Here is a 23,623-nt window from a genome sequence, read left to right as displayed (position 1 = left end):
GTAAGATCAGGCCATGACAGACCCAGATACGGAACCTACTGCTAAAGAGATGCTGCAGCATCTGGTCAGCCGTGTGGAGCAACAGGATGCTCGCCAACAGCTGTTACTTCAATGTTACCAATCATTAACCTCCCAAGGAACATCTGGACAGACTGTTACAGCTAATATTGAAGCTCCTGTGCTTTCCTCCGTTTCCCCATTGCCATCCCAGGTGTCTACAGCTCCTACGCTTCACCTGCCTACTCCGTCAAAATATGACGGGGACCCCAAAACTTGTAGAGGTTTCCTTAACCAATGTTCAGTCCATTTTGAACTCCAACCTCAAAATTTTTCTACCCATCGTTCCAGAGTGGCCTATCTTATCTCATTGTTTTCGGGTCAAGCCCTGGCTTGGGCCTCCCCCCTGTGGGAAAGAAACGATCCAATTCTACAAGATAGTGCCAAATTCATTTCCACATTCCGAAGTGTGTTCGATGAACCAGGTCGTGTGACCTCCGCTGCTTCCAGCATCCTCCGTCTGCGACAAGGATCTCATACTGTAGGCCAGTACGTCATTCAATTTAGGATCTTAGCCTCTGAACTTCAGTGGAACACTGAAGCCCTAGTTGCCGCCTTCTGGCAGGGGCTTTCCGATAAAATTAAAGATGCACTGACTACCCAAGAGCTTCCTTCGTCACTTGAAGATTTGATCTCTCTTTGCCATCGTGTTGATATGAGATTTCGTGAAAGAGAGGCTGAGAAAACGACTTCTGCTAAAGCACCTTTTCGCTCTAACCCTCAATTTCGTCCAGTGTCACCCGCTGTGATTCCCATGGAGATTGGACGTTCCAAGTTATCTTCTGAGGAGAGGAAACGAAGAGTCAAGAATAGACTCTGTATCTATTGTGCTGATTCCACTCATGTCCTCAGCTCCTGCCCTAAGAGATCGGGAAATGCCAGGCCCTAACTAGTTCTGGAGAGGTGAAGTTAGGGTCCCTGGAGTCCTCTCCATCGTCTATGAAATCTAAAGTCTGCGCTTTTGATGTGACTATTTCCTTTGCTACCAAGACCTTTGAGTCACAGGCATTGATTGATTCCGGAGCAGCAGGAAATTTTATTTCCAAATCGTTAGTTAATCAATGGTCTCTACCAATGATTACCTTAAAAACTCCCATTACTGTGACGGCTATCGATGGATCACGTCTCATCAACGGTCTCATCACCCAGAGTACGTCTCCAGTAACCCTTCAGATTGGTGCTCTGCATCATGAAGAGATATCGTTTTTAATTCTTCCTGTTACGACAAGTCCGATTGTCCTAGGCCTTCCATGGCTTCAGTGTCACTCTCCCCAGATTGACTGGCGCACCCCTCAAGTCACGTCTTGGGGGCCTGAATGTCACCATCATTGCCTTTCCCAAGTCATTCCTCTCAAGGTACAGCAAGCTTCCATTTCAGCTATTTCACCGGGACTCCCTCCTCAATATGCTTCATTTACCGATGTTTTTGATAAAGCTCAGTCTGAACGTCTTCCTCCTCATCGTTCTTGGGATTGTCCGATTGATCTTCTTCCTGGCAAGACTCCTCCCAGAGGCCGGGTCTATCCACTCTCGTTACCTGAAACTCAAGCTACATCTGAATATATACGGGAGAACCTCCAGCGTGGGTTCATTCGACCTTCCACCTCGCCCGCTGGAGCTGGGTTCTTCTTTGTCAAAAAGAAGGATGGATCATTACGCCCTTGTATAGATTTTCGTGGACTCAATGCCATTACTATCAAGAACCGGTATCCCATTCCGTTGATCACTGAGCTATTTGACCGCATTAAGGGAGCCCGTATTTTTACTAAGTTGGATCTTCGTGGTGCTTACAATTTAATCAGAATCCGTTCCGGTGACGAATGGAAGACGGCGTTTAACACCAGAGACGGGCATTACGAATATCTGGTAATGCCTTTCGGGCTATGTAATGCCCCCGCTGTTTTTCAGGGCTTCATCAATGAGATTTTTCGGGACTTATTATATGTATGTGTCGTCGTCTACCTGGACGACATATTGATTTTTTCACAGGACCTGCCTTCTCACCACCAACATGTGGCAGAAGTCCTCTCCAGGCTACGGAAAAATTCATTGTTCTGTAAATTAGAAAAATGTTCATTCGAATTACCCCAGATTCCATTCTTGGGGTATATTGTTTCCGGAGTTGGTCTGAAGATGGATCCTGACAAAGTAAATGCTGTACTACATTGGCCCCAGCCAACTACTCTTCGTGCCATCCAGCGTTTTTTAGGTTTTGCCAATTACTATAGACGCTTCATTCAAGACTTTTCTTCCATTGCATCTCCTATTGTGGCCCTGACTCGTAAAGGGGCTAATCCTAAGCAATGGTCTACTGAGGCTATTCAAGCCTTTCAAACATTAAAAGAGTCCTTCTCTTCGGCTCCAATCCTTCGTCAGCCTGATGTGACACTCCCTTTTTTCCTAGAAGTAGATGCCTCTAATGTGGGCTTAGGAGCTATTCTCTCCCAACGCTCGGAACAGCAAAAATTCCACCCTTGTGCCTTCTATTCTCGGGGTCTCCTACCCGCAGAGAAGAATTATACCATCGGAGACAAGGAATTACTGGCTATCAAAGCCGCATTAGAGGAATGGAGATACTTGTTGGAGGGAGCTCGCCATCCGGTGACGATCTTCACGGATCATAAGAACTTGTCATATCTCCAGTCTGCCCAATGCTTGAACCCTCGTCAAGCAAGATGGTCTCTTTTCTTTTCCCGTTTTGAATTAATAATTACCTTCAAACCAGCTGCCAAGAACAAAAAAGCTGATGCCTTATCTAGAGCCTTTGCTACGTCCTCTGATATAGAAGAGGTTTCCAACCATACCATTCTAGACCCCAAATGTATCTCACTGGCTGCTTCATCCACCAAAACGCTACCATTTGGGAAGACCCTCGTGCCTCCTACTCTAAGGAGGAAAATCCTTTCGTGGTTCCATGCCTCTCGTTTTTCTGGACACGCCGGTGAACACAAGACTTTTGAGATCCTCTCTCGAAGTTACTGGTGGCCTTCAATGAGGAGAGACGTCAAAGAGTTCATTGCTTCCTGTGAATTATGTTCGCAATTCAAATCCTCCCGCAGAACCCCAGCAGGGTTGCTGCGACCACTACCCATTCCGTCCAAACCATGGACCCATATTAGTATGGATTTCGTTACTGACTTACCACCTAGTAAGAACCATAACACTATTTGGGTCGTAGTGGACAGATTTTCGAAGATGGCTCATTTCATCCCTCTGTCTGGTTTGCCTTCCTCGTCTATCCTGGCTGAACATTTCATTAAAGAGATCTTCCGTATCCATGGATGTCCATCTGAGATTGTGTCTGATAGAGGAGTACAATTCGTGTCCAGATTCTGGCGAGCCCTTTGTAAAACCTTGGGCATACGATTAGCACTCTCATCTTCTTACCATCCACAATCCAATGGACAAACCGAACGTGTCAATCAAGATCTTGAGACTTTTATAAGGATATTTTCATCAGCCAATCAAGACAACTGGGTAGAGTTACTCCCTTGGGCTGAGTTCGCCCATAACAACATGTACCATGAGTCATCATCCAAAACTCCATTCTTTGTGGTCTACGGTCACCATCCGTCTTTTCCGGAATTTCCTGCCCTCCCGCCCACCCAAGTTCCTGCGGTGGAGACTGTTTGTCAGACCTTTAAAAATATCTGGTCTCAGGTTAGAACCTGTTTGAAGAAGACATCTGTCAAATATAAATCTTTCGCTGATAAGAAGAGGCGGGCTATTCCACCACTAAAAATTGGAGATCGTGTCTGGTTATCCACAAAAAATATTCGTTTGAAGGTTCCATCCATGAAATTCGCCCCTCGTTTTATTGGTCCATATAGGATCATTCAAGTTATCAATCCAGTATGTGTGAAACTCCTTCTTCCTAAGAGTCTTCGGATTTCTAATGCCTTCCATGTATCTTTGCTCAAACCTCTTATTATCAACCGTTTTTCAACTCCTCCCTCAGCTCCGCAGCCAGTTCAAGTCCATCAGGAGGAGGATTTTGAGATTACCGAGGTACTAGATGCAAAAATTTCGCGAGGAGTCCTTCACTTCCTCGTTCATTGGAAGGGCTTTGGTCCTGAGGAGCGCTCTTGGATCAAAGCTGAAGATCTTAATGCTCCTGCCCTTTTGAAGAAGTTTTACTCCAAAAATCCGGACAAGCCCGGTTCCAGGCGTTCTGTGCCCACCTTTAAAAGGGGGGGTACTGTCACTCACCGGACCGTGAGTGCCTCTTCCCGGACATTTAGGAACCGTGGCCGTCCACCATCCTGAGGGTCTGCGCATGCGCAGCCCTTTTCTATACTTCAGTGTATACCCCTTTAACTTAATTGGCAGATCAGGCAACCTCCCTATATTAAGCACCTGTGGTCACTACCACGTTGCCTGATCTTGGAGTCTCATTCCTCATGAGTCTCTGAAGGTGTTCCTGTATTACTTGTGTATTCAGTGCTGCTGATTCCTGTGGTTTCCAAAACCACTTCTACTACTGTGGTTCCATACCACTTCTACCATCAACTTTATCATCATGACTGTTTGCTGATTCCTATCCGCTGCCTCCGTGCACTACAGTCTTCTACACTACTTCAACGTTATTTTATATCAATGTGACTGTTTGCTCATTGCTATCCGCTGCCTCCGTGCACTCCAGCTTTTACCTCACTCACCTGCTTCTCATCGTGACTGCCAGCTGATTGCTATCCGCTGCCTCTGTGCACTACAGTCTCCTGCTTGCAATTCGCCTGTGTTCAACATCGTGACTGCCAGCTGACTGCTATCCGCTGCCTCTGTGCACTACAGTCTCCTGCTTACAACTCGCCTGTGTTCAACATCGTGACTGCCAGCTGATTACTATCCGCTGCCTCCGTGCACTACACTCTCATCTCATCTTTGCTGTGACTTCCTCGAGACTGCCGCTTTTCATTACCATCTGCTACACTTCGTGATCTACAGTTCCTGCCCTGCGCTGCACTCCTGTTTCCCATCGCTGTTGGTTCCTGTGGTTGCTACTGGTTACCTCCGTGTGCCGCTGAGTCCTGCCGCTGTGGTCAGCGCTATCGTCCATCTCCTGCTGATCCACTCTCCACGCCTTCACGTGTTCCACTGGCCTCTACCCTCCTGTCAGCATTGGATTTGTATCTCTTCTACTACCCTCTGCTGGATCATCTCCATTCTCCTGGGTTTCCTATGAGTCCAGTTCCACGTGTTGCTGACTCCTGTGGATTCGTGTCCCTGTCGGTCTACTCACCTGTGCGCTGCACCTGCTAGACCGCTGCTTCACCTATCCAGGGACTTCCTATCCAGTCGGCCTCCAGCCGCTCAGGTACCGCTGCAATCCCATCTGACTGCTACTGCTGAACCACGGTATGCATACTTCTCATTGACTGTGCTGTGTATTGCATATCTTGCTGGACTGTGTTTGGTTCTCTCTGGAGTCTGCTATCCGCTGAGTCTATTGCCATCATTGACTGTGTTATCATTGTGCTGGACTACTTCAAGAGACTTTCTAGATTGCAGACCTGATCAGTCATTTATATATATGTATATCCATATTGTGCATATTACTGTGGATCGTGTATAAGGTGCCTGTGTATATCCTGTGTTGCAGTCTTCCCCCGTGCACCTCCTCACATATATATTCAGTGGTACAACTTGCTGATGTCAGACCACTGACTCCTGTTTACAGTTTCACCTGTTCCAGTATCCTCTCACATAGCAGTGGTACAACTTGCTAACGCAGACCACTGACTCCCCGGATACCTCCATTTGGATTCCATTCCTTCACTCAGACAGCGGTACAACTTGCTATCCGCAGACCGCTGACTCTCATCACCTCCTCGTTTCTGTTGGACATTCCTCCTCACTATAGCAGTGGTACAACTTGCTACCGCAGACCACTGACTACCTTCACGTGTCCTTTGTCCATACAGTTCCTCGTGTATTACTACCTCCATATTGCCAGTGCTGCTAGTCATAGACTTTCCTGAGCATCTCATCATCTGCTATTTCCTGTTCCGTGATCACCCTGCTACCAGAGTACCATATTACCACCTATACTGCTCTGGTAAGCCTATCATCTGGTGATCCCTGGGTAAAGACTCCTAGTGCCCGTGACAGATAGTCACAGAAAGCCGAGTCAGAACCAAAGAACACTGGATTAGAAGTTCAGGAAATGCTGGAGCAGGAGTGAACCAATACTCTGGCACTAGACATGAGTCAGAGGCTGCTTTATATACCATAAGGCTTAGGCCAATCAGGATGCGCCTTAGGCCAATTAGGCCGAAATTTTTGCGGTCAGACATGCTGACTGCCGACAGGTGAGCGGAGATAATGTCACGTTGCTAGGCAACAGGACACGGCCACCAAGAATGTGCAGGCGTCTGTCTCCTGCACCAAGTGTCAGTGCGGAGACGGCTGCCTGACACTTTCAATGGGCAAAATGCTAATTTGGACAAGTTGTAAGTTCGTAAAATGGTCCAGATGCAGTAACCAGGACAACACAAAGATAGTACACCAGTTTGTTGAGCGTTGGACGTTGCCCCTGTGAAGTTTCAGAGGAAAAACTCAGCCAACAGCTTGACCGAGTCTTTGTGTACAGTGTGCGCTTCCCACACAGCTATAGATCTGGTCCCAAATCCTTGATACCAGATGGCCACAAGCTCGCTATCAGTATGGTAGCTGTCTGAACCTATAGAGCTATCAAGTGTACAGATCCTTGAGCAGATCCAGATGAAGTGATGAACTAGCAGAGCAGAGTTTCAGATGCAGGAACAAGACCAGGTATCATGATCGAGCTGGTAAAAGTCAAAACTCTAACACCAAGTTTAGTGAATCCTTGAACACAGAGAGCTTCCTTTGCAGGGTCCTTTTAACATTTCCAAAATTCCCATAAAGAAAAATTCCAACCTGCAAGGTCATTCTAAGGTCCTGCGATTGGCTGAGACCTGGCCTGGGGTTGGAAATGTGTGGGACGGATGTTCAGATGCTGAGAATGAGCCCAGACATCTGGCAGAGTCCAGAGGGAAACAATAAGTGCTTAAACTACTTAACACAGAACTTAATCCTCTTTTTACCCCTGCCATGCTTTTTAGAGGTTTTAGTTGCTTCAAACTTCCTGATCTCATGGTGGGAGGGAGAGTGGCCAGGAAACAGTGTTGCAGCCATATTATTTTGCAACTTGTAAATGTGCAACCCACCTGGCTATAATTAGGAACAACTGGTTGTAGTCCATCCATCCTCCCTGCTGAGAGGGGCAATATATATTTCAACTCAGTGAATGCAATAAAAGTTCAGACAGCTACAATTGGTACCACAGGGATGATCCAAGTCCAAATACAGAGACTTAGTTCATAGTGATGGATGGAATATGGTGACTGTAGTCCCATCTCATCACAAGTACAGATGCATTCGCATCTGCATATAGACTTTGCAGTTTACACTTTTGACTCCGTACACCTGGAGAGGCGGAATGGAGGAGGTACTGTAAGGGCATGTTCACGTAAATCCAATTCAAGTAGTTCTGGTAGCAGATGAAGATATTAATTGTGATACAGAATTACTAAAATTCAGCGCTCAAAGGAGTGCAGCTAAAGTGATCTAAATATGCCACTACACAATTAACTAAATATTGCAAAAAGAAAGAACACTATACAGCGAGCGCTCTCCCAGTTAAACATAAATGTGTCTAAATAACATAATACCATGATCCAACATATCATATGTGACAAAATAACATGCAATCTCTTAATTGTGTAAGGCAGGGTTTCCCAAACCCAGTCCTCAGGGCTCCCCAATAGTGCAGGTTTTCTGGATCACATGTGACATAGTTAGGACCACCTGTGGATCTGGTACAATGTGTCAGTAAGTAATGAATACACCTGTGCTCCAGCAAGGAGATATGGAAAACCTGCACTGTTGGGGAGCCCTGAGGATTGGGTTTGGGAAACCCTGGTGTAAGGCCTTCAAAATCTTCTTAGAATATCCCCATATCTTGTACAAACATCAAGGAATACAGATGATTCTTCTTCTACAGCAACACTTGTCCCCTTTGTAATTGCACTTACGATTAGGTGGTAGATATTCAGCATGTAGTAAAACTCCTGGAATTACAGGGAATCCTCTCTTATTTTCTCCACGCGGTTTCTTCAAACAAACTAAACCAGGCCTGTCCAACCTGCGGCCCTCCAGATGTTGTGAAACTACAAGTCCCAGCATGCTCTTCCAGCTATCAATAGGTTATCTACTGGCAAAGCATGCTGGGGCTTGTAGTTTCACAACACCTGGAGGGCAGGTTGGACAGGCCTGTACTAAACCTTTATTTCCAAAGGTTGATGACTAGATGGAATATTCCTACCAACTGTATGTGGCTGACAGCAGTCACCACTCCAGATGAACTCCCATGGAGAAGAAATCGAAAAAGGGAGAGAAATCTAGTGCATAATGTTTTGATATTCATTGTTAAAAAAAAAACATGTAAAATAAAAAAAATATATAAAATGTAAAAAATAATTCCAAATCAAATATATTTAATGTCCTAAAACAGCCCAATATGTGGATATATAAATTAGCCTCCTACCAGAAAAGGAGCTGAAAAGCACATTCTACTCATACAGAGATCAAGATGTTTAGCCCTGGATAATACACTGCAGGGTAGATGAAAATCAGCTCCACTCATAGAAAACTCATATGCTCACACTCTGCCGACTAGTTTCGATTCTGCTGATATACCTGTCAGGACGTGTATCTATTCTGGGCGCTGAGGGGCTGATGCATTGATACACAATGATGATGATGTACTGTCTAGCTGCTTCTAAATTGGTTGATTGCATATTGACCCCTTCAGTTGATAGTACTTCAATCATGAGTGTGACTGCTATATAACATGAAGTCATGTCCATCTATTTGCATTACGTAATTGACATTTCAAATTAGTACTACTGCTTGAAAAGAAGCTTTCCCTCGGATTTTTAATGGGGAAAAGAACAGATGGATTTAATTCAATTTGTATGAGGAACATGTAACTTTGGAATTGTGATATTGGCATTTACTACCTACACCATCAAGAATATTTATACTCTATTTCTATACTATCTCTATGTTTTCTCTGTGCTGTCTCTGCACTGTTATGGGGTGTAAGTATAGACAAATGCGTTCAACTCTGCATATTTGGCTAATATATATTATAAGGGTATTATACAGCTTTAGCATGCATAGTAATTTTTTTAGCCCAATAAGCATATGACATCATATCAGAGCTTAAAAGGTGAATAGATAGGAGTGTTATTTGTCATTAGATGTCTATGTCTCCATAATACAAAACTACAATTTGTATCAACAGGGTGAATTTTTTGAACTATCTCATCGCTCCCCACCACCATTCTCGCCACAACCCCTGTCCTTACCTGCTGACTACAACCTTATGGTGTATTTTGGAGTCTCTGATTATTTATTTAACACAGCTGGATTTGTGTACCAGTCTGCTGGAATGCTCATCTACAATGTGACCGATGACATGGTATGAAATACAATATATTGTGTTTTGTGTTTAGTTGTTGTGGTGCATTTTCTTCTTTTTTGGTATTCATATGTTTTGATATTTTAAACTGAAATACCTTTTTTTAAAATTAAATGTAATCCACTCCTTAATTTTTTCAAACTTTTTTTTTTTAGAATTATTTTTTATATTAGCTGTTACTATTTCATTGGTGGCAGTGGTGTGGGTGGGTTGGTATACAGTGGTATGCCATACTGCCACTTCTCCTACTGCCTTCACTGTAAAACTCTGAAATTCAATTGACTTACATTTTCCATACCGCCAGTTCTAACTTTCCACTTCGACCACTGATTGGTGTAAAAATTTTATTGAAATACTTTTTCAAAATATTAGGGATAGTGAAGGCAAAAAAGTGAGGGGGATAGAAGATTACCAAGGGAAAAATATGGGGTTACAAAAAAACAGAGGGAACAGACCCAATATTATAACAACATCAATATGTTGTACTACATAATATCCAATATAATACTATCATTGGATCCAAACATTCAAAGTCATAGTAAGAGCTTAAGTATATTGAGAATCATTTAGATTGAAAGGTGCAGGAGAGGAGTTGTTAGCAGGTCTGTCATAAACCTTCTCTTATTGTTTGTACCATTCAGTGGAGGAAGTGGTGGTGTATACGGCAGGGGCGGATCTAGGCAACTGCTCTACCCGGGGCGATTTTAGGGGGGGGGGATTTATACCCCTTCCCCTTTCTGATTTCTAAGTGTCACGGGCACTAGGAGTCTTTACCCAGGACACCCGCTGATGGTCTTATCAGAGCAGTAGAGTTGGTATATGATACTCGGGTGGCAGGGTGATAATGGAACTGGAAACAGCAGATGGTTAGAGAATGCTCAGAAAGTCTATGACTAGCAGCACTGGTAAACAATAGGTAACTGAACACGAGGGTCTGGAAGGACAAGGACACGTGAGGGTAGTCAGTGGTCTGCGCATGGCAAGTTGTACCACTGCTATAGTGAGAAGAATGTCCAGGAGTAATAAGGAGGTGGAAGTCAGCGGTCTGCGTATAGCAAGTTGTACCGCTGTCTGTAGTGAAGGAATGGAATCCAGGTGAAGGTAACGGGGAAGTCAGTGGTCTGCGTGTAGCAAGTTGTACCACTGCTTATGTGAGAGGATATATGCAACTGGTGACACAGGGAAACAGGAATCAGTGGTCTGCCTCTAGCAAGTTGTACCACTGAATATATATGTGAGGAAGGACACGAGGAGATAAATACTATGCAGAGTCTACACGGGTACACTGAACTTGATCCCACGTTGAACTGCACACAATAATAATAATGAATGAACAGCACTGCACAGATAAACAAAGTCACTAGAATAGTCCAGCAAAAGGAAACACAGTCAATAATGGCAATAGTCTCAGAGGATGGAAACTCCGGAGGAGAACAACTCAGTCCAGATGGATATGCAATACACCAGCACAGTCAATGAGAAGTATGCATACCGTGGTTCAGATGAGCAGGCTGTTAGAGATAGCTGCAGGGATACCTGAGCGGCAGTGAACTGACGAGATGAGAAGTCCTTGCAGAGTGGAAGCGGCAGGTAGGTGCAGCGCACTGTAGGTAGGCCAGCAAGGACGACAAAATACTCAGGAAGCAGTAGTATATCGAATTAAACAGCAGGAGACCACGGGAGAGCTGAAGCGATGTAGCAGAGCTGGAAGCCGAGGAGCGTAGACTCGATGCTTAACAGGCAAGTTGACACGAATGGACACACTGTAGAAGCAGTAGGCAGCGGGTCAGCTGACTGCAGGTGGAATGCAGACTGGAGCGCTGAGACGAGCAGGACTCTGTAGACACGCTGAAGTAGCTACCAGGAATCAGCTGGAACAGTAGCGATGTAACACAGGAGAGTTGGAGAGATCTGTAACTTGTTAGACACACGGAGGCAGCGGATAGGAATCAGCTGCTGGAGTCACGATGAAACACAGGAGAGTTTGCAGTAATCTGTAACTGTAGATATACGGAGGCAGCGGATAGGAATCAGCTGCTGGAGTCACGATGAAACACAGGAGAGTTTTCAGTAATCTGTAACTGTAGATATACGGAGACAGCGGATAGGAATCAGCTGCTGAAGTCACTAGGAACACGAGGAGTAGAAGTGGTCTGGAAACCACAAACGGCAAACAGGAATCAGCATAAGCTGAACACACGAGGAGGCACTGGAACACCTTCAGAGACTCATGAGGAATGAGACTCCAAGATCAGGCAACGTGGTATTGACCACAGGTGCTTAATATAGGGAGTGTTGCCTGATCAGCCAATTAAGTTAAAGGAACAGAACTGAAGGTTAGAAGGGACTGCACATGCGCAGTACCTCATTATAATGGACGGACACGGTTCCTAGCTATCTTAGAAGTAGCACTCACAGTCCGGTGAGTGACACTAAGGCTGCTGACGGCTGCACAGCCGTCAGCAGCAAGCCCCTGCTAGGGGGGGCGATCGCCCCGATCGCCCGCCCCCTGGATCCGCCACTGGTATACGGTGGTATGTCATGCCGCCACTTCACCTACTGCCTTCATTGTAAAACTATCAAATTCCATTCACTTACATTCCCATTACATTTTCCATATAGCCACTTCTAAATTTCCATACCGCCACTTCTACAATTCCATGTTATTTCCATAAAATTCCACTTTGAACACTGGTTAGAACTCATAAGGCTATATGCCATACACACTGATTTATGCTTCTAGATATATGTGGACATTATGCAATGGTGTTTACCTATATATTTCTATGGGGTAATGTATGGGATGTTATGGAACATATACATTTCAGGAATAACATCATCTTAAAGGGAGAAAGTTAGATTCAAATATACCTTCAGTTTTTGCAGTGACTGTATACCTAAATATGATAATGAGTCATACTTCCATGTGTGTTTAAACATTTTCTTACTCTTAATCAACTTAACCTTGGTGATATTAATCAGATTTAGAAGTATTTAGTTTGTAAAAAGAGGCTCTATTGTATTGTTCCAAGCAGAGCCGGATTTAGACCTCATAGGGCCCTAGGCAGGATACTGTTTTTGGGCCCCCTCCCTGAAACAATCCATAGCACTATATTTTTGCAGCCTACCATATACCCCTATAGTTACGTAGAAGTGAAAGCATGTGCCGCCGCATGCCTACCATATACCCTTATAGTTAAGTAGATATGAAAGCATGTGCCGCCGCATGCCTACCATATACCCCTATAGTTAAGTAGATATGAAAGCATGTGCCGCCGCATGCCTACCATATACCCCTATAGTTAAGTAGATATGAAAGCATGTGCCGCCGCATGCCTACCATATACCCCTATAGTTAAGTAGACATGAAAGCATGTGCCGCTGCGCAGCGGCGGCACGCCGCCAAAGGAGGTGAGGGCGTGGCTTGCATCTTTGGGGGCGTACCTAACATGTGAAAAGAGCAAGGCCACCCTGCTGCAGAAAAAGGCACCCCTAAATAATTACCAATCAGTCCCGTTTTTTTAAGTAGTTGGGTCAAAACAACATAATAAATATTGAAGTCAGGGCAGAAATACTTAAGTTGTTTGCAAAAATAATACGCATAAATCCAAGTATGTGCTCTTGTCACTTTTTGTCCCTCTATCATCACACTGTGCCCCTTCATTGTCACTTTTGCCCCTTCACAATATCACATGTGCCCTTTCACCATCACCTCTGTGCCCATCACCATCACCACCTCTGTGCCAATCACCATCACCACCTCTGTGCCAATCACCATCACCACCTCTGTGTCCTTCACCATCACCACTTCTGTGCCAATCACCATCACCACCTCTATGCCCATTACCACCTCTGTGCCCTTCACCATCACCACTTCTGTGCCAATCACCATCACCACCTCTGTGCCTCTTCACCATCACCACCTCTGTGCCCATCACCACCTCTGTGCCCTTCACCATCACCACCTCTGTGCCCTTCACCATCACCACCTCTGTGCCCTTCACCATCACCACCTCTGTGCCAATCACCATCACCACCTCTGTGCCCATTACCACCTCTGTGCCCTTCACCATCACCACTTCTGTGCCAATCACCATCACCACCTCTGTGCCCATCACCACCTCTGTGCCTCTTCACCATCACCACCTCTGTGCCCTTCACCATCACCACCTCTGTGCCAATCACCATCACCACCTCTGTGCCCTTCACCATCACCACCTCTGTGCCCCTTCACCACTTCTGTGCCAATCGCCATCAACACTTCTGTGCCAATCACCATCTCTGTGCCCTTCACCACCTCTGTGCCCTTCACCATCACCACCTCTGTGCCCTTCACCATCACCACCTCTGTGCCCTTCACCATCACCACTTCTGTGCCAATCACCATCACCACTTCTGTGACAATCACCACTTCTGTGCCCCTTCACCATCACCACTTCTGTCCCTTGTTTTACTTACCTTTCTATTGCGCGCTGCTCCTCCTCCGTCAGTCCAGATTAAAAAAAAAAAAAAAGAAAAAAGAAAAAGAGTCACGTGATCGCTCGTCGGGTCCCGGCAGCCTCTCCTCCTCTCTCTATCACTGAGACACTGAGAGGAGAAGAGGCTGCCGGGACCCGATTCGTGGCACCCGACCCCCCCTCACCCTCCTCGCGGCACCCCCCCCCCCCCCCCCCCCGCGCATGAGTCGCGGGGGGGGGGGTGCCGCGAGTCGGTGGAGGGGCCGAATTTTTTTTTTTACATTTTTTTAAAAATTGATCCTGTCCCCCCCAGCTGTGCCCCCCGAGAGCCGCTAGGTGCCTAGGTTGCCTAGCGGTAAATCCGGCCCTGGTTCCAAGATTTCCTGGTAGATGATCCTTTCAAAGTGCAAGAATTGATTTCAATATTTTATCTTGAAAGGCAAATACTTCTTTCATATATTTCCATTGTAGACTATCATAGACTTTCTATGCATCCAGAGAAAGTAGCACAAATTCGCTCTTAACCTCAATTTTACTATATTTAGTATTATCAGATACCTGTCATCCTATTATAAACTAGAGATGCTCACTGACCCCCGTGTTTTGGTTTTGGATCTGGATTACTGTCGTGTTTTGGTTTTGGTTTTGCCAAACCGCCCTTGCGTGTTTTGGTTTTGGTTTTGTTTGGTTTTGTTTTGCAATTTTGTTTAAAAATCAATGTTTTCGAGCATAAAATAACCAAATTTAGTGCTCCACCTGTTTCTTGGATAAGTAATGTAATGGTAAGGCTATATAATTATGAAAAGTTTAATTCCCGGTAGGCCGTCATTAATTCTACACACAAACCAGATTGTCTTCCTCTCCATCTATGCATATTGGCAATGCAGCCATCATCTTTGGGTGTATATTACACGCTACACTTATAGTTAAATATCTAAAGAAATGGACAAAGGCAGTTTGATTTCTGTCTCTCTAGGCCCCCCTCCACTTGTAGAAAATACTAAAAAATTCAGCTTTTATAGACTGTACAATATAAATTGAAATGGACAAAGGCAGTTTGGTCTCTGTCTCTATAGCCCCCCCACTTGTAGTTAAATAGAAAAAATGCAGTCTGCATAGACTGAACAATCTAAAAAATAAATGGACCAAGGAAGTTTGGTGGCTGTCTAGGTCCCCCCTCCCAGCCCTCCACTTGTAGTTGAATAGAAAAAAAGAAGCCTGCATTGACTGAACAATCTAAAAAATAAATGGACCAAGGTAGTTTGCTGGCTGTCTAGGTCCCCCCTCCCAGCCCTCCACTTGTAGTTGAATAGAAAAAAAGCAGCCTGCATAGACTGAACAATCTGAAAAATAAATGGGCCAAGGTAGTTTGGTGGCTGTCTATGACCCCCCCCCCCCCCCGCCCTCCACTTGTAGTTGAATAGAAAAAAAGCAGCCTGCATAGACTGCACAATATAAAAAATAAATGGACCAAGGTATTTTGGTGGCTGTCTATGACCCCCCCACCCTCTATTTGTAGTTGAATAGAAAAAAGCAGCCTGCATAGACTGTAGAATTAGAATATAAAAAGAAATGGACAAAAGCAGTTTGGTATCTGTCTGCATCAGACACCCTCTCCACTAGGAGTAAAATAGAAAACTATTCAGCCATTACAGACTCTAGAATAGAAATAGAAATTGAGAAAGGCAATTTGGTATCTGTCTGCATCATCCTCATCAACATCATCATTAGCGCCCTCGTTGCCTACACAAATCTCCCCCTCATCCTCTTCTAATTCCAAAGTGGCATCCTCAATTGGTGTATCACCGGCTACACTCGGGCTGTTCAGGCACACATCAGCAGAAATGCTGAAAGGACCCTTCTTTATGGGTACACTAACAGAATGCTCACGACTACACATACTACTGGTGGGTGGACTCTCCACAGGGATTGGTGTCATTCCTGATTCTGAGCATACATTATCCTCTAATGCCTTACTGTTTTCTTGCAGCTCGCCTTTCACGCGTAACAGTAGTTGTGCACCACTTTTAGACTCCAAATTACTTGGTCTTGCTTGCTCACGAGTGACCATACAAGAAGAAGGCTCAGTAACATTTTTAGATCTGGCACTAATAGAGAAAGGCGAAGGCATCATTCTTTCTTTGCCACTGCATGTGTAGAATGGCATGTTGGGAATTTTTTTTTTTATCGGCAGTTAACTTTTCATCACTTACATTTCTTTCTCGCTTCAACACGGTAAATTTTTTTTGGTGTGTGTTTTTTTTCCCCTGATTTAAAAAGACTATGTACTTTTACATAGGCTTTACCAGATGATGTACTGGGAACACTACCATCAGGACTGGTGCCAGCACCTGTTTTCTGATTCTGCTCATATGTGGGCTGCTTTGAATCCATTTTAATGAGCCCAAAGCACTTGTAATTGTAGAATTGCCAAAAATTGTAGAAATACTGTTGACAAATATGACTTTTGACAGCCAGAAAAATTAGTGTTTCACACTGGGGAATGTGGGACACCCCAAAGCACTTGTAGTGCAAAATATTATATTCGATAGATACTGCTGACAAATATGACTTTTGACAGTGAGAAAAAATAGTGTAAAACACTGGGGAATATGGGAAACCCCAAAGCACTTGTAGTGCAAAATATTGTATAGATACTGCTGATAAATATCACTTTTGATAGCCAGAAAAATTTGTGTTTCACCCTGCGGAATATGGGACACACCAAAGCACTTGTAGTGCAAAAAATGGTATAAATACTGCTGATAAATATCACTTTTGACAGCCAGAAAAATTAATGTTTCACACTGGGGGATATGGGACACCCCAAAGCACTTGTAGTGCAATAAATTTAAAAAAAAGCCTCCTCTATCCTCCTCTCTTCCTGCTCTAACAATTACTAATAGAATTGGAATTAATAATAGAATTGAGTAGATTAGAAATTAAATAATAATACAAAGAATAAGGTGTATAATTATTGCTCTGTCCCTGCTATAATACAGCCTGTGACCTAACCCTGCTCTCTCCCTCTGTCAAATGGCGATGGATTGCTGTGGAGGCGGGTATTTATGCTTTTCAAATCGCGCAAGAACCGAGCTCTGAAATACAAATATGTCACGATGACGTTTTGCCTCGATTTCAATACCGAATGGGTGGGAGAGTACCGAGCCTGGGTTCGGATCTCTGGGAACCGAGCCCATCCATTTCTATTATAAACCCAACCGGTTCAGAGTGTATCAAATGAGGGATAAGGGAGTTTATTCGGTTTGCTACAAGTTTGGCGTCTAATTTACTATCAGTATTTAATAGTGCATTATGTTTATATATTTTGCATTCAGCTGGGTCTAGGATTGGGACAGTTTGTGCTTCCAGCATTTCCTATGGGAAGCTCCCATTTTCAGTGGCCGCATTATAGAATTTAGTTAGAATCGGTATCAGTACATCCCGGAAGGTTGTATAAAAATTGTTACTGTATCCATTGGGATCAAGAGCCTTATATTTGGTAGTTTTTTGTTTTGTACTTGTTTTTTAGATTTCTTGTAGAACCAATATAATCTACAGGGACAGGATAGTTGCTATGAGATCAGAACATATGTTTTTTTCTTTTCACATTACAGTTTTTTCAATCACACATATGAGTCAGTGGAGATCATTTGCAGTTAGCATGCAGAGTGCAAAAATATCTGTATGGTTTTATTATAGAGTGCAACCACATTGTTTCATATTTGTCCTTAAATAAATGCCTACAGCATTCAGCAGTATTCCCAGAGCTTGCAGCTAGTCTGTGATGGTATTGGGTTCCTGGAGCTTGCAGTCTGTCCTAACATTTATTGTTGTTTCAGATACACTCTGTAGCAGAGTGTACCTAACAGATACCTGTTCTACAAGTTTCTGCTCTTCAGAACACCAGGGCTTTTGAAGTCCTTTGCATATGCCCAGTTCCCTCTGCCCATCATCTGTCAGATAAAACCACATGACCTTATAATGTCTGGTCAATGAAAATTTTATTGAGGGAACTGAAATCATAAAAGCTAAAAGTAATGTTCACAGGATATGAACAAATATTGTACTTTTGCCACTGTTGGCATGGATGCGGTATGTCCTACTGTTGCCACCATTGTGAAAGATATAGTTACCTTTGTTCACTAGTGATGTCAGAGGTTGATAAACCTAATAACATCTATCACAGCATAGTGTTTACATCACTAGTATTATATTGTTATATCTCATTTTAGATTCCAAAGGAGGTTCCTACCAGACTGAACACATCATCCTTTGGGATACTGATTCCGCAGGTAAAGAAATATAACCGCATTCTGTCAAAATAGCCTACATAAATGTAAACAAGTTGTACCTTATTAACCAACAAGTAAACAAATAAAATATGAAGCTATCTAAGACACTGTCTCATGTACTGTAGGTTATGTATATAAAATGGCGAAATTTGTTTGTGGGACGCAACTGAATAAAATCAGGAAGTTGTCACTCATCATAGACAGTGTTTTGTTAATTTACTTGTAATCAGTTCATCAGGACACTGAAGCATGGGTGGGCACTGCTGAGCTCTTTATTCAGCCATTTGCAGACTTAGGTACATTGCACACCGCCCCACCCCCACTTCCCAGCATTCCCCATGGTCTTAGGGACCATCACTAAAGATCCAAGCTTAAACATATAAGGGAGTGTCTACAAACATTAAGCATATCTAATGCAATAACATCACATCTTCTTTTCTTTAAAGATAAGCCCTGTATCCTTCAGTATAACAATTCAACGATATAACATTAAAAACATCATCTAACACGTTTCAATGAGTCTCTCAGGTCTGCGTATTTCTCTTTTGGGTCTTTCACACAAAGTCTGTGTTTCGTCAACCATGTTGGACCTTTCTTCCATCATGGTTTGTTCACCATTATCAAGTCCATCATACATATCAGATGAAGGGTATTCTCCAGTCGTGTTGCCATCACTATGGTTGGGTTGAGATCTTAATTCGACCCGATTTCTTCTTACTTCTGTTCCACGATCTGTACGTACAATATAAGATCTTGGTGCTACTTGTGCTTGCACAATACCTTTCTGCATCCAAATGCCTTTCTCATGATCTCGGAGACGGACTTGGTCACCTGATCTTAGATCAGATAAGCTTTTTGCTCGCCTATCATGGTACAGTTTCTGTTTCTCCTGTTGACGTACCTTACTCAGTCTCACCAATGCTGAGTTATGCGTATTAAGTAGTTCATCACTTATCGGAAGATTTGCTCTAATCCTCCTTCCCATCAGCATTTGTGCAGGAGAGAGTCCATTCTGTAAAGGTGTACTGCGGTAGATTAAAAGACTTTTGTAGAAATCTTCTTTGCCGTCTTGTGCTTTTTTCATTAGACTCTTTACAGTTTTTACTGAACTTTCCACCAACCCATTTGACTGTGGATAGTGGGGACTCGATGTTGTATGGACAAATTCCCCCGCAGGTTTTACCATAAGCAGGGCACATTTTAGGATTGTGAGTATTTCCACATCAACTGCAGATTTTCCTATTAGATTGCATTTTAGACTGCTTCATTTTAGAGAATGGTGGTTTGCTTGGCTCTGTTTTCTTCACCACATGTACAGTAGTATCAGATTCTTTGTATAACTGTTTGGCTTGTAGTCTGGTCATTTCTGCAGATCTGCACATAGTCATTGCCTTGTCTAGTGTTAGGTCTTGCTCTCTCAGCAATCTTTCTCTGAGTCCATTATCAGGTATTCCACAGACAATACGATCTCTAATCAGTGAGTCCTTTAAATCACCAAATTCACAGGTTTTGCTGAGTGATTGCAGTTCTGTAACATACTGATCAAATCCTTCTCCAGACTTCTGATCACAGGTGAAAAACTTATATCTTTTATATGTCACATTTTTCCTTGGCACAAAGTAATCTTCAAACTTTTGCATTATAGAAGATAGCACCATATTCTGCCCTTCAGCAAACTGAAAACTGTTATAAATGTCCAGGACATCCTCTCCTATCACATAGAGGAAGATGGATGACTTTGTTTTATCCTCCATTGCATCAGCTCCACATGCAGCAAGATATATATTAAACCTTTGTTTAAATCTTTTCCAGTTTTCGGACAAGTTGCCAGACATGAGCATGCCTGCTGGAGGAGACAGCCTATCCATAGTTACTCACTGTTTGATGTGACCAGAGCACGAGGCAGATATTCAGACACTGCGTGTCACAGCTTTACAGACTTCTGCAGGATCCTTTCACACTCTGAGCTCTAGCAGTCCAGTTAAAACTACTTCTGACACCATGTTTTGTTAATTTACTTGTAATCAGTTCATCAGGACACTGAAGCATGGGTGGGCACTGCTGAGCTCTTTATTCAGCCATTTGCAGACTTAGGTACATTGCACACCGCCCCACCCCCACTTCCCAACATTCCCCATGGTCTTAGGGACCATCACTAAAGATCCAAGCTTAAACATATAAGGGAGTGTTTACAAACATTAAGCATATCTAATGCAATAACATCACAGACAGAATACTGTCAGTGATTTGGAAGAGAATATTATTGATGTGATCAGTTTCACTTCTCACACTGTATGATGAAATATACATAAAATGGGTCTCCCTATTTCTGTAAAGGCTCGGAGCCTGTTAAGGTTATTTCCATAACATGGTACAAATGAAACAAGTGCCGCATTTTGATTACCAATTAGATGTTATTGTTTATTACTCATAACTTGCACAAGACTGGACATACAGAATATTTGATTAGCTGTTATAAGTTACAGCAAATGTGTGATATTTGCAGTGATGTTAAATAGGCTACATTGATGTTTTATCAAACTTGACGATGATGTTCCTAAACCCATTTAATTTGTTACATTTTCTCAGATATCAAAGATGTTCCCGAATATGCTGATGAAGCTAAAGATTTCATCCCCTTCTGCTCCATTTCTGACCATAGAAGCAGGGAATATGACTCTTTCCCCTCTGGTGGACATCCAAGCCTATGCAATATTACCAAACTCATCTCTGGCTCCTCTTTTCCTATTAAATTTGGTTAGTAATATTTTGCATCAGATGTGCATGACTATAGGAAGTATATGGGAAAAATTGCAGATAAAAACTTGCCTCCTGTTATGATTAACTGTGTGTTTGTAATGATAGCAAAGAAGTCCAGAATAGGTGAAGGATGTACCAGTTTATTCAAGCACAAACACACTGTTGCAGAACATGACGAAGCAATGCAATAAACAAACACAATCCAGGAATAGCAGGTAATAATTAGAACACAGTCCAGTTTTAACAGAATCCAGGGTGTGATTGGATATAAATAAACAGTCTCTGAACATAAACTGGATAACAGGTAATTTGCAGAAACAGAGAAGGAAGGAAACTTGCAATTAAATAAATTACTATTATTATTAATTTTTATTTAATAGGCGCCACAAGGTGTCCGTAGCGCCGTACAGGGACAAACAAATTACAATACAATGGGAGACAGCACAGTACAGTAAACAGTAAGCACAGTAACTCAATAAGTTCAATGCACAGCTAGAGAGGGCGGGGAAGGGGGAGGATCCGCAAATGACGGGGCCCAAGAAGGAGGGCGCGGAAGACAGGGGGGAGGAGGGAGCGAGAGTGGACGTGGGGTGGAGGACCCTCAAGGAGGAGGGCTAAGTAGCTGGAGAGCAGAGTTAGAAGTGGTGGAAACAGGAGGAGAGATGACCCTGCTCAGAGGAGTGTACAATCTAAGGGGAGGGGTGGACAGACAGAGAGACGCAGGGGAGAGAGGGAGAGTAGGGGATCGGAGGCAGAAGATAAGGTAGGAAGTTAAGTGGGAGACAGAAAGGCTTTAAGAAAAAGGTGAGTTTTTAGGACCCGTTTGAAACTGGACAGATTAGGGGAAGTTCTGATGGAGGGAGGGAGCTTGTTCCAGTGGAGGGGAGCAGCGTGGGCGAAGTCTTGGATGGGAGGAGGTAATAAGGGGGGAAGAAAGGTGACGGTCAGAGGCTGAACGGAGAGGGCGGGATGGAGTGTGAATAGAGAGGAGGGAGGAGATGTAGGGCGCAGTGGAGTTGGCAAGGGCCTTGTAGGTGAGTGTGAGGAGCTTAAAGAGGATTCTGAATGGGAATGGGAGCCAGTGAAGGGCTAGGTAGAGGGGGGAGACAGGAGAAGAGCGGCGGGAAAGGAAAATAAGCCTAGCGGCAGCGTTAAGAACAGATCGAAGGGGAGCAAGATGAGAGCGGGGGAGGCCAGTGAGGAGGAGGTTGCAGTAGTCCAGGCGGGAGATGATCAGAGAGTGGATAAGGCATTTGGTGGCATCTTGGGAGAGGAAGGGCCGGATGCCAGCGATGTTACGCAGCTGTAAGCGGCAGGATTTAGCAAGAGAAAGGATGTGGGGGCCAAAGGAGAAAGAGGAGTCGAGGATGACACCAAGGCAGCGAAGTTGGGGGACAGGGGAGATAGAGGTGTTGTTGACAGTGATGAAGAGGTCAGAAGGGGATGAGGTATGAGAGGGAGGAAAAACTATGAGCTCAGTTTTGGCAAGGTTAAGTTTGAGGAATCGAGAGGACATCCAGGAGGAGATGGCAGAGAGGCAGGTAGACACCATAGAGAGGAGGAGGGAGAGAGATCAGGAGAGGAGAGGTATAGTTGAGTGTCGTCAGCGTAAAGGTGGTAGCTGAAGCCGAAGGAGCTGATGAGTTCACCCAGGGAGGAGGTGTATAGAGAGAAGAGTAAGGGTCCCAGAACAGAGCCCTGAGGGACCCCGACTGGAAGGGTGGATGGGGGGGGAGAGAGACCCAGAGGTGGTGACAGAGAAGGATCGGTGAGTAAGGTAAGAGGTGAACCAGGACAGGACTGGGCCGGAGAGACCAAAAGACTGGAGGGTGTAAAGGAGGAGGGAGTGGTCAACGGTGTCGAAGGCTGCAGAGAGGTCAAGGAGGATGAGAAGGGAGAAGTGGCCCCTGGCTTTAGTAGAGAGGAGGTCATTGGTGACTTTAGCCAGGGCAGTTTCAGTGGAGTGGAGGGGGCGGAAACCAGACTGGAGAGGATCAAGGAGGGAGTGTTCAGAAAGGTAGGAGGTGAGACGGCTGCAGACGAGCCTCTTGAGAATTTTGGAGGCAAAGGGGAGAAGAGATATGGGGCGATAGTTTCAGAGAGAAGTAGGGTCGAGATTAGGTTTCTTAAGAATGGGGGATACGAGAGCATGTTTGAAGGAGGAGGGGAAGATGCCAGTGGAGAGGGAGAGATTAAAGAGGTGAGCGAGGTGGGAGCAGGTGGTGGGGAAAAGGGAGCGAAGAAGGTGGGAGGGAATGGGATCCAGGGGACAGGTAGTGGGGGGGAAGGATGAAATGAGAGAGTGGATTTCCTCGCCGATGGTGGGGCGGAAGGAGTGGAGGGGAAGGTGGTTGGGGGGAGGATGGAAGAGTGGGAGGGGTGGAAGAGAGAGTGGAGGAGGAGATCTCAAATCGGATGGCCTCGATTTTAGAGGAGAAGAAGGAGGCAAAATCAGAGGCAGTCAGGGAGGAGGGGGGGAGGGGACCAGGAGAGTTCTGAAGGTGGCTAAGAGGCGGCGGGGGTTAGAGGATAATAAGACATAAGCAAAT

General features: G+C 44.4%; 2 protein-coding genes across 2 annotated transcripts in view; both read left to right on the top strand.

Annotated features, from left to right (window-relative positions):
- LOC142094976 (uncharacterized) overlaps nucleotides 1-23,623 on the top strand; it is a 218,906-nt gene that overhangs the window by 103,089 nt on the left and 92,194 nt on the right. The window lies entirely within an intron of this gene.
- BPIFB1 (BPI fold containing family B member 1) overlaps nucleotides 1-23,623 on the top strand; it is a 79,545-nt gene that overhangs the window by 43,504 nt on the left and 12,418 nt on the right. Inside the window, exons 9-11 of the mRNA XM_075177662.1 lie at nucleotides 9,386-9,562; nucleotides 18,255-18,314; nucleotides 20,904-21,071. Coding sequence (XP_075033763.1) covers nucleotides 9,386-9,562; nucleotides 18,255-18,314; nucleotides 20,904-21,071 — 405 coding nt within the window. The remainder of the gene's footprint in view (nucleotides 1-9,385; nucleotides 9,563-18,254; nucleotides 18,315-20,903; nucleotides 21,072-23,623) is intronic.

The sequence above is a fragment of the Mixophyes fleayi genome, chromosome 6 (genome assembly GCF_038048845.1).
Source record: "Mixophyes fleayi isolate aMixFle1 chromosome 6, aMixFle1.hap1, whole genome shotgun sequence".
NCBI lineage: Eukaryota > Metazoa > Chordata > Amphibia > Anura > Limnodynastidae > Mixophyes > Mixophyes fleayi.
This window is presented reverse-complemented; position numbering and strand designations above follow the sequence as displayed.